The sequence below is a fragment of the Gavialis gangeticus genome, unplaced genomic scaffold (assembly GCF_001723915.1).
Source record: "Gavialis gangeticus isolate Ggan-Ray unplaced genomic scaffold, GavGan_comp1, whole genome shotgun sequence".
NCBI classification, from domain to species: Eukaryota; Metazoa; Chordata; order Crocodylia; family Gavialidae; genus Gavialis; species Gavialis gangeticus.
In genome coordinates this window covers 7,002,437-7,014,350 of record NW_017728998.1, presented here as the reverse complement: position 1 = coordinate 7,014,350, position 11,914 = coordinate 7,002,437, and the positions used below count along the sequence as shown (strand labels likewise).

The 11,914-nt window shown below is 43.6% G+C and overlaps 1 protein-coding gene across 1 annotated transcript in view; it reads left to right on the top strand.

Annotated features, from left to right (window-relative positions):
- WFDC1 (WAP four-disulfide core domain 1) overlaps window positions 1-8,172 on the top strand; it is a 21,690-nt gene extending 13,518 nt beyond the window's left edge. Inside the window, exons 2-7 of the mRNA XM_019505463.1 lie at window positions 1,593-1,788; window positions 2,356-2,439; window positions 3,949-4,089; window positions 6,275-6,316; window positions 6,975-7,049; window positions 7,807-8,172. Coding sequence (XP_019361008.1) covers window positions 1,593-1,788; window positions 2,356-2,439; window positions 3,949-4,089; window positions 6,275-6,316; window positions 6,975-7,033 — 522 coding nt within the window. The 3' untranslated portion in view covers window positions 7,034-7,049; window positions 7,807-8,172. The remainder of the gene's footprint in view (window positions 1-1,592; window positions 1,789-2,355; window positions 2,440-3,948; window positions 4,090-6,274; window positions 6,317-6,974; window positions 7,050-7,806) is intronic.
- Window positions 8,173-11,914: the final 3,742 nt, after the last annotated feature.

Here is an 11,914-nt window from a genome sequence, read left to right as displayed (position 1 = left end):
TGCTGGCATAAAATGGCTCGAAGGCTGGCATAGCTAGCCACAGAACAACTGCTTCAGTAACAGAGCCAACCCTTATTACTCCAAGCCATAGAGTAGCTAACCTTATTGGCATAACCTCTCTAGAGCAACCCAATAGCAAATTTTCTCTATGAGGAAAATGTATGTGGTCAGGGAAAGGACACGGCTGGACTTTCCTTCATTGTCCACTTCCCCAGTTGACGCCTTACAGTACGTAGCAGCTATTACATGAAAGAGCTACACTCAGGTTGCTCTAACAGCCCATGGATCTGGACCAAGACACCAACAGCAGAAGGCTGAAAGTTTTCAAGAAAGGTTTCATTCCAGTTTGGTGTGTATGTATGAGCATACCCATCATTCTGGGGTTGTACTGTATGCTCCTCCGCTAGAGCCTGAGCGAGGATTTGAGCCAACATATTTGGACTCAGGGAAAACCTTTTCTCCTTTCTGGTGGGAACCACAGCTCTTCAACTGCTTTGGGGATCCAAGGGGACAGCTGGTGCCAAATAAAATGGCGCCCCACAAAAGCTGAGGGCTACAAGTCTATCTGTATAGCTGTGTAGCGATAGGTGTGATCATTGGACCCAGAGCCATGATTATTGCCACTATACTGAGCCACTCACAAGGGGAGTGACAAAGCTGAGGCTGAAGGAGCATCAGCAAAATAAAAAATAAAAAATGGGGAGATTCCTCCCATCCTTTACAAATTCTGTTCCTCCTGCTCCTGGCTTCCTGTAGGAGGTAGAGGGGAGAAGGAAGGAGGTGTTTCCCAGGCTGAATGTACCATGGGGTTTGTAACAGGTTTCTCTCCCCAGCACCATCTTCCCTGTTAATCTGCGCCTTACATAGGGCGCCCTTGGAGTTCCCTTTAAGGTTCTTATGTCCAGCTCTCTACTCGTCTGCCACGTCTTGATGGAAACTATTATGCTGATGTTCTTGTAAGTGGGAGACTGCCTATTATATTTTGTATGTTGGGGTCTTTCACCTCCACAGGGCTTGACTCCAGTCTTTCTCTAGCTAGGCCTCCCCGTCTACACCCTCCAAACAGGGTTTGACTATGGGGCTCTAGCCTTTTGTTGTCTTGAGGCTAGTGGCCCTTTTTTCTGCTCCAATCTGGAGCCCAGCCTCCCTGGCCTAGAGGCCTGGCCACTGGCCCCACAGCCAAGGGGATGTAAGCGTCTCAGTCCAAACAAAAAAAAAAAAAGAAATTGCACCTCAGGTGCACCAGACCACCCTGATGTTTTAAGATCGTGCCCTCTGGTGCCAGGGTCAGTGCACCCCAAAATCCCATGCCCACACTGGTGCTGGGGCCTATGTACCCCCAACACTGTGCCTTCTCTGGTGCTAGGGTCAATGAACCCCAAATCCTGTGCCCACACTGGTTGGTGGGGTTCCAGGGAGGACTTCTCCTTCCCCAAATAGCCTCAGCCAAACCACCAGTGTTATTCAGTAACAAAAAGAAATATGAACAGTCCTGTCCATCGCCCCATCTATTGCAAGTTACAATGTGTTTGGTGTTGACCACACACTCTCCTTATGCCAAATCTTTGTTCTCCCTTTTTCTCTTCTGCAAGGATTATGAGTACCCTCTTCATTCTCACAGTGCCCACTACCAGAAGAATGACCGCTGCCCCCCGCCCCCCCAGACTTTGCCGGACCAAGCATGCGAAGTGCCCAGCTGCCGCTCAGATTCAGAGTGTGAAAGACACAAGCGCTGCTGTTACAACGGATGCATCTACGCATGCTTAGAATCGGTGCAACCCCCTCCAGGTACAGCAGCCTGCATGATCCAACTGCATCAGATAGAAATGTTTGCATTTTTGACAAGAGGCAAATAAAATAGGTCCAGCATAATTGCAGGCAGTAGAAAGTAGATAAGCCTACCTTAAGTTTAGGGGGAGGAGTGGGGGTCTGAGACTATGCCTCCAAAGGAAACAAAAGTTACGACCTTTGTGATGCTATGAGGCAGGTCTTCTTGATGGGAGCTGCTGCTCCTAGAGGCAATCTGAACAAGGGCAGATCTTATTGAAACAAACCCAGTTAAATCCTTCCAAGAGGTGCTGCCTGATCAGGAGCAGGGCCAGACACGGGCGTGGGGCAGACTGGGCAGCCGCCCGGGGCCCAGACAGAAAGTGGGCCTGAAAATGGTATTTTTTATTATTATTATTATTATTATTTTCATTCTCTCTGGCAAAGGGGGGCCTAATATTAAAAGTTTGCTTGGGGCTGCCAGGGGTCTAGGTACAGTACTGATCGGGGTGGGGGAAATCAGTTTTGTAAAACTAACTGTGTGTCCAATGATTGCTCATCCTTGATACTGTGCTTTTTTAAAAATAGTTTTAGACTGGTTGGTGCAACCCAAGCCACGCTGGCTGGGAGGAAATGGTTGGTTGTTAGATGGACCAGAGGAAGTGTTACAAGGTACGGTTTGTGTCACTCTTGGCATTTTAATCACCTGTGTAATATTGGTTATTGGATACTGTTGTACAAAGGACTGTGGTTTGGAAAACATGCAAGTTAGCTATAGAGCAGATCAGAGAAAGGTCCAACAAAACAGATCTTCAAAAAATGCCAATTTGGCAAAATGGAAATATTCTGTGGAAATATATTCTTGGTAGACATCCAACAAGTCTCCTCCAAGACCATTTTAGGCTGGGCATGAGGAAAAACTTCTTTACTGTCCAAGCCCCCACGGCCTGGAATAGACTCCCCCAGAGATGGTGCAAGCAACTACTCCAGACTCTTTTAAGAAGTGTTTGGACTCATATCTTGCTGGGATCCTTTGACCCCAGCTGACTTCCTGCCCCTGGGGCAGGGGGCCGGACCCAATGATCTTCCGAGGTCCCTTCCAGTCCTAATGTCTATGAAATCCATGACATAGGCAGGTTTCCTACTCGTTCATCTGACAGGCTGCTGGAGAGGCTGGCATCCATGGTTCATGGGACTGGGAGGAACCTGGAGTCCCAGAGACTCTGGGAGTGCTCTTGACTTCCCTGCAGCTAGTCAGGCTCATATGAATTTGGGGGCTCAGCTACAGATAAGCCAAAGCATGGGCTCCATCGGTCAAATTTTGTTTAGAAATTTTCAAAACAAAACATTTCGAAAGGAGGGAGGAAAAAAAATCAGGCTTTCCCCTGGGAACTGATAATCCAGCTTTCAACCAACCCTAGTGAGATGCAGCTCAGTGTTGATCAATCATCCCTTCCCAAAGCAGTTTTGGAGAGGCTGCGGTCTCAGTTCAGCACCTCAAGTTTCTCTGTAACACCACTTCATCTGCACTGAGTAACAAAGGCAATCAATCAGTGTTAGCCTGGAAAGAGACTTCCCGTAAATTAATTGTCCATTAAATGATCTTCAGCCAATCTTTTAGACCTTGGGGTTTCAGACATTCAGATTCTGGCCTCAATGTTAGTCGCCCATGTGATTTTGTGTTTCCCAGGCATGCGTGATTGACCGTAGAAAGCAGGTTTATATGGAGAAATGCAGGCCTGAAGTCTTCCAGGAAGGCTCCTAACCCTGCTGTACTTTTCAAGTGGATGCAGTGAGCCTACAATGACCTGCTTTTTGGGTTGAATGAGCTAGTCAACAGTTCTTGAAGGACTTGGAAAACCTGACTTGGGGTTCAAGCTAATTACTCTATGCTAGAGGCAAAGGTGAGGCATAGTTTTGGGGGAATTTTCTCTCTCCTTTGCCTTTTGTGGGGTTCTTTCACCTTGCCCTGAAGCATCTGGTGCTGGCCACTGTCAGAGGCAAGAGGCTCCAGGGATGTGTCAAAGCCATTCTCTGCCAACCTCTCTGTATGTGTTCAGGGCTTGGGAAGCACCTTGGGATTACTGGGTGTGAGGGGCTAGAGAAGGACACCACCATGTTACTGTCTGATTCTCCAAGTTAGTACAGTCTAAGTTTATGACTTGGGGGCTTATTTTCCAGCTGAGTCCTGCAGCACTACTGAGGATGGAGATGAGCCTCTGCATTGTCCAACAGGATACGAATGCCACATCATTAATCCTGGCAACACAGCCGAAGGGATTCCCAACAGGGGACAATGTATCAAGCAACGTGGAAATCCTGGTCAGTTCATTAGAAAACATCTTTCTACTCATATTGTAAGGGACTACATTGAGGGACACCTCTGTCCTGAAGTAGAGACTTTCAAAATATCAGGTTAGGTAACGCAGGGTTCCTAGGTTTGCATTTCCTCCATCTTTAATGCCAGTTTTCTCTAGCCACAAATCTGACCTTTCTACCCTCCTCAAGGCTGCTTCTGGAGGCATTACACTTCCAGCCCCAAAAAGGAAAGGCCTCTGCTATGGAGAAGGCTGTACATTATCACCTCTGCCATCCCTCCATTTCTCGTGTCTCAATTGAGTGGGTGCTTCAAGAAACAAGAGTCCTGTGGTCATGATGCTGTTGATCAAGCCATTGATTTGGGCTTAAGATCAGTGGATGGCCAATATGAAAGCAGGGACAGAATTTGAAGCATATGTTTTTATGGCTAGTTTTTGCAGTATGTTTGCTTCATCATCCAAGTACAATACTTGAGACCAAGAGGATGCAAGGAGCAAAATCACTTAATTCGGAAGAAAACGTTAAATGAGAGATTAGATGCTTTAAATTAGAGAGAACTAAACTGAAGCCTTGGAAAAATTTAAAGGACACAGTCAGTACATCACCTCTTCTACATGATCTTTAAGGACCTCTTGGGAGGTGATAGCACTTGTATCCCCATGGAGCTCAAAAGGAAGCAATTGCTTGGCAGTTTTCAGTAACAGTCCCACAACTAACTCCTTATAGCAGCTCTGTTTGTTATTCTGTGTGCAGCACATCGCATTTTGGACTGTGAGCCATATCCTTAGCTGATGTAAATGAGTGTAGCCTAATTAAAATCTTGACTTTAATCTATAGTAACTTACAGCAGCTGTGGAGTCATCCCTGAATGTTTGTTCTACATGGGCATGTCCATGTCCATCCATTTAATTTTTGGCAGGAACACATTTATTCCTTTCTGCATGGGATGGTCAACCTTAACATTAAAGTGATAAAACTACAGCAGAGAATCATGATTGACATCGTTTTCTGCCCTCTGACTATGGGTCCTTGCTTTTGGAGTCAAATACACTAGTGTTTGCCAACAAGGGAGCTCAGAAAGGCTGATTTATTTTCCGAGACATTTTACAACCTGTAAAAGTGTGTGCAGCTTCCGTGAAAGATATGCGCATATACTAGGATACAAATCATCACAGGCTCAAAACATTAGCAGTCTCTATTCTTACTGCATCACAGTAACAGCTGCAGAGACGTCAAACTGGACCCTGTCTATGAAAGAACCTATAGATTTTCTGCTGACTTTCCTTTTGAATGTCCTCCTTAATATTTGTTTTATTTATGTCCTGTGATCCCTGATTATATGTATAATTATATGATCCTGTAATTATGGTGTCCTAGTAATTTCTCTGGAGTTTTTCATGTATAATGTGATCCTGGTAAACAAAAGGAGATCGCTGGTATGAACGCACATACTTTTGGAGCTTCATCCAAGGTTAAAGTTGGAGCAGTTTTGTGTCTTTTCTCAATTATCTACATGGAACAGCTAGAACATAACAGCTGCTGCCCTTTTGAAATGGCTCCAGATATATGTGTGTTCAGATCCCAAGCTCAAACTTGAGTTGCAGAGAAACCTGTTGGCTCAGAAGACCGCTCAAGCCTAGATACCCATTGGACTCATGCGAATAAAGCACATCAGATTTGACAGATAGCAACAAAGAAGGAAGGGATGTTGTTAGCATCATGCTGGGCTGCCTTTGGCCCCCGTCTCCTCCCCCAGCCCAAATGACCAGGTACCAATTTACACCTGAGGCAGCCTTCAGTGATCCATAGCAAGACGCCATAACTAGTCTGCCCCCATGCCTCCGAACCCAGTGATATTGTCTTGAGATGGTAGCGATGTCTTCTTTAATCAACGCCTCCTATTTAAGAAAGTGTGATTCCTTATGACTAATAAAGTTCAGCGTAGATGTTGTAAAGCTCAGACTATCTGGGATAACGGTGGCTGCGTGGATCCACCGGGGGAGCTCCGCAGAGGCCAGTGGACACCAATACTCGGCAGCAGCTACAGATAAGTTGGGGATCAGGGGAAAATCCTAGCCCCAGTGTCATTCACCCATGACGTTCTCAGGCAATGCACTGGGCCAAAGATTTAAGCCATGGGAAATAGTTCAAGAGATATGTTCTCATAATCTATCTTCTTGCTTTCCAGATAGCCGCAACCTAAGGCATAAATACTACAAGGAATATTTTGGTAAGACATCAGCACTGAATCTTTTCTATTGCTGAGCTTTGCATGGGCCAGTTTGTTTAGGAGGCTGTTTATGAAAGGAAGGGGCCAGGCATAATAGGGAGTGATGCTTTAGAGGCTTCTCTGTGGCTGCGTCTACATGAGACGTTTACTGCGCAGTAGCGTCGCAGGGCATGAACCGTGATGTGACACTACGGCGCAGTAGGAATGCACTACTGTGCAATCAGCATCACCAGGAAGCCCTGTGGGGAACTACTGTGCAGTCATGCTGGTTACTGCACCGTCATTTAGTCCTTGAGTGTGCAAGTACTAAATGACTGCGCAGTAGCAACTGCGCCGTCAGCATCTCGTGTAGACACGGCCTGTGAGCCTCAGCCTGTGCTTCTGAGTTCAGGCGTGCAACACACTTCAGATCTAAAACGTAGCTGTCATTTCAGGTCCCAACCTGCCTTGTTACACCAATGCTTCCTAACTGATTTGACATGAATAACCCAGGGCTAGATATGCTCCCCAACTGTGTCACTGGTACAACACTTCCACCAAAGAGCTGCAAACTAACACAGCGCTCATTCAAAATAGAGCTAGAGGTCTTTTTTTTTTTTTTTAAAGGATTCTTCATTAAAAAAAGGCATAATTAATTGTGCCAAGGTTTGTTCTACAGGGAGTAATTCCAATAATGTGGTCGGCTATGTGAAACAGCAGCAGAAGCACTTAGGTTAACCACAGAGATGTCCAAGTAAGTACCATCTAAGTATACGGACAGCTATGTGATACTGAGAGCTATGTGATACTACGTGACTAGTCCAGGGGGGTTTTATGGATGCTCTTCAACTGGCTTTTTAAAGACAGGTAAAGTATGTGCACCTGAGGACTTAAAGTGGTCCTCCTACACAGTGGTGAAATAGATGCACTGGAAGGCTTGGGCTGACAAATGGGAGGTGTCTTTAACCCTCCCAAGGTCAGACTGCATTGCAGAGAGATCTCTGCAAACTACTCCTAGTGCAGTTCATCCAGCTTTCTCCTTTTGGTTCACGTGCACAAAATTAAAGAACCTCTGACATTTGTGGGCTTTCTTTTTCCATTGAGAATACATTTTGAGGATGAAAAATGGCTGCAGAATTAGCGGGGGGGCAGCTATGAGTTTCAAAACATCTTTTAGACAAAGCTTAAACATTTGCATCCAAATAGTGTTGGTTGTTTTTAATTCTACTACATGCGCTCATGTTTTATACAGCACATATTAGGGCCTGGTTTTAACTCACATGTATCTTTCTCAAACCCTGACCCTCTCTACTCTTTATCTTTCAAAATGAGAAGTGACAGCAATAAGGCACCAGTTACAAATACATCAGTTAACGAGTTAAATCTCTTATCACTAAACTTTGGTGGGAGTCGTGGTTGAGATCCTATGGACATGCAGGGGCATGTTCTATGAAAACATCACATCAGTGGTTAAGATTTTAATTGCCTTTTTTGTTTAATTTTTCACACAGTGGGACCTAGGTGATAAGAAGCTTTAAATGAAAGATATACCTAATAGTTGTCGACTACAGGAGAACTCTTGCCCCACATCACCAATGGTGTCCATTCAGCATCTCCCTGATCTCTGCCACTTGTTAACAGAAGAACTGTGCTATGCAAGAAAGACAGTTTCAGTCCCTCAAAAGAAACCACAGCCCTTAGAAGCAGCTCCTCTACAAACGGACCATGCTGTGTTGCACAGATAATCACTCTGAAGCACAGCTAATCACTTTGAAATTCATTTTCAAATCAGAAGAGTACATGCTGGGTGTGTCTACATGAGACTCTTACTGCACATTAGCCTAACGTCACTGCGTAGTTGTGTGTCATGGCAAAAAATGTGCTAATAGCCTACTGCGCAGTATTATTAAGCTAATGCACAGTAAACGTCACTAAATAACCATGCACCAGTGCTACTACAGAATAACTTTCAATACTGAGTGGTTAGTTAGTACTTTATTAAGGAAGTACTAAACTAAATGTGCTGTATCTAAGGTGTATTAATGCATGTGTAGACACGCACACTGTAATGCATATTAAAGGACTGCTTCTGATTTCATTTCCATGGATATCAGCAGTAGCACCGGCCTAAAAATGATGTAGATGAGTTCAGAGCAAGGCTCTAGGTATCTACAGCTTGATTGATTTTTGTGAAGTACGTGCAATGAATACAGGGAATGACCTACATACTGCACATAGGTTGTTTTAACACAGCTCAAAAGTTCTCTTACTTGTAAGGGAAGACTTTGGCCGCTAATTTATCAACAGTGTGCATACCTTGAAGATGTTACTTAATGAAAGTGAACTCTGAAGAATGGATTTCCTCCAGTGAATCACACTAGCATTTTATAATTTAGCATAATAGGTACATGTGTGTTTTTTAACATGAAGTGAGGGGTGTCTGTTATGGTGCTCTGCAGCATACTCTGTTGAGAAGTACAGGCTGTGCCAGCATTTATTCCCCTGAGTCTCAAATCCCTACATGGCGAAGGTGGAAGTAGAAGTACTGAACATTTCATTGCATAGTTTATCACTTCAGAACAGGAGACTGGAAAGGATTCGTGGGTCATTACGTCCAGCCCCCTGCTGTCACTGGGTACCACATTATTTCATTCCTTTTCTAAACCAACAAACAAAAAATCCTGAAAGCTTTCTTTTTCTATTTATAACCAGAACAAGCTAAGAAATGAGCCCAAGCCAGAACCTTGGATCTTAAATCCTCTTGACTTAAGGAAGTCTGAGCCTGGATATAAACTTCAAAGCAGAGGCTATTTCTATGATGAGTTTAAGCAGCTGATTGATTTAAGCACCAAGGACCTGTGGGAAATGCAGATATTGATCCAAAAAACCATTGCCTTTCCTACACCCCTGCGCACAGAATGGTTCACCCAAACATTTTATCACAAAAAGTATTGGAGTGTTTGAGAAACATGAAAGTCTTCCCTTTATTTTTAGGACATGCCAATTTGTGTTGGCAAAATAAGATCTGCAGAACGCAAACTGTGCTGGAGCTTATGTATTGACAGTTATAACAGCCCAATTTGTGGCCACACCAATTGGAGATGCAAATGAATGGGAAAATTAATTGCTGCAGTATGAGTCCCCATCAAATAGGAAGCTACTTAGAGGAAATCAGGTCCTTTGTACTTCCTTCCACAAATCCTTATGTCTGTCTGGGCCCCAGACTTCCTTTCTAGTGATCAATGTTACTAAAACGGAGGGGGCTCTGCAACGGCTTGGTTTCTTTTGGAATAATGCACTCAAACCAACTTCTGACTCTTCATTTTGACTCGTATTCAAAATTAGTGGCTGTGATATTTTCACAAACGTTTTGTCCATGTCCCATGTACATAGATAAATATGGCATGTTATCAGATGAGTGGTTGTTCCATATTGTAATATCCATGCAAATGCATGTCGGTGCTCTCCAAAGTATATAGGTACCAAGCTCAGGGCCTGTATAAACATATGAGACTTTGCATAGAATAATATATGTGACTGAAGCCAACTCAGAGATGAAAGATGCTGATTATTTTTATTTGTAGAGGCACATACCTCAGAGCTATTGCCATACAGAGGAATGAGTTTACAGTTCCTTCTTTTCCTAAACCTCTACATCCATTAGATTGTATTTGCTTGGCTGAGTTTCTGCATTTACCTAAAGTTATTAAAGGCACATTTATGTGCCTATTTTAGGCACATAAGGATATTTCCTCCACTTGTTTTTTCGGACAAAATTCCTTTTCCCAACTTAGCTGCCATTAGATAGATTTGGTATTATAATATCCTGTAGATCCAGTCTAAAAATACTCTGTCGAAGTGCTACTATCTTTTACTATCTCTACTTTTAAAACATGCCTCTGCATTAAAGACAGGGTCCACCAATACCACAAAACACCTCAACCCGTATATCACAGAAATCTTACCGGAGATCCTGATTCTGAATGGTGCTCAGAGAATTGCTTAACGTTTTGTAAAAAAATAATTTTCCATCGAGCTTTCAAATTACAACCAAAAATAATTGAGCAATTCTTTTCATGTAATATTTTTCAGTCAGCTACACAATTGGTCAACAGTTGATTTCTTTTTTTAATTCTTTTTTAAAAAATCAACTGTTGAAAAATGCTGAAAATCCGGTAATAATATTCATGAAACTTTTCACTAGTCTTTTGATTGGCTCTTTAACACTCACTGTGACCACTGATCAAGGAGATGGAAGGTTCTTTGGACCTAGACATTTGCTGTCTTGCTTGTTGAAGGCGTCTAGATCAAGGTCAAGGTCAAGGTCAAGATCAAGCGTCTAGGCCGCCATCTAATCCCAAACAGCATTTAAGCATGTACTTAATTTGAGCAATCTGTTTGCTTGAACTTCAAGTATAAATAAGCATAGATAAGCATAGATTTGAGTTTGCTAGATAGGAGCTGCAGAGCAGAAATTTGATAAATTGACTGTAAAGAAAGAAATCTGACAAAATAATGAACCGTTGAATATTCACTGTGCGCCAAGAGAGAAGTCAGCCTCTCGGTTGGTGCTTTGTTGCTCTTGTAAGGGTTGTGAATTGCCAGCCTCAATGGAAAGCTGTAGAGATCTGTACGAACGCTGGACTTTCAATCATCAAGTTCCTAACGCTTGTACAAATATTGTCGACTGTCCCATACATGTTCCTGATTTCTTATTTCTGCCCAGGAAAAAGTGTTTTTAAGAGCAGCATGACAAAGCTTGATAGGAAATTGGCACTGTTAGCTTTTTGATTGTCTCTTTTTCCCATGCTGTGTTTAGTGCTGTTTTAAAGCATGTCTTGGTGCTACAATACACTTCTCATATAACAGTATGCGCTTGTTAGTGAGGACTGCTTCCAGCTCTCACAGGCTGGGGGTTTGCTGCGAAGATTGATTCAGTGCTAGAAGCCGCGGCGCCTGATCTTTGTGTTTAGAACTGCGCAGATTTACTGTGGTGCTCAATAAAAATACCCACTATATTTTTCAACTCTGTCTCATTTCAAGCTTGTATTTTCTAGATGGACTTGGCTTTCCTTGACGTTAAAATAAAAAGGGCATTTCACATGACTGCCAAACCTTAAGGAAGCTGCAAGATGGAAACTCTAGGAGACTCCAAACTTCTGTTTTGCCAAAGCTCATATAGAAAAAGCACAAGCTTTCCTTATCCATGTCCTCCTCGTGTCCATCCCTATGCACCAAGTGTCCCTTCCTGGACCTTTAGCAGCCAGATGGAAGTTGGATTACCATGGCTTGTTCAGTTCTTGGCTTGTCTGTTGTAGCTGTGGACAGGGGGATGGATCGAACAGTACATCGTTATGATGTAAGTAGCTCTTCTTTGGGAACTGAGACCAATCAACTCACTTTGCTTAAGCCCCCAACCATCCGCTCAGCACGTTTTGGTCACTACTGAAGGCCTTGAGCTCATAGCTCAAGCATGAAAGGACACTTAACGGCCCTCTGATTGAAAGGATGTAGGAGAAGAAGGGCTGATTTATATCTTCCCCTATACGAGCGAAGAGAAGAAATGCTAGTCTGGTTTTCGGTGCTAGTCACCTCAATGGGGATTGGTGTTAGCAACGT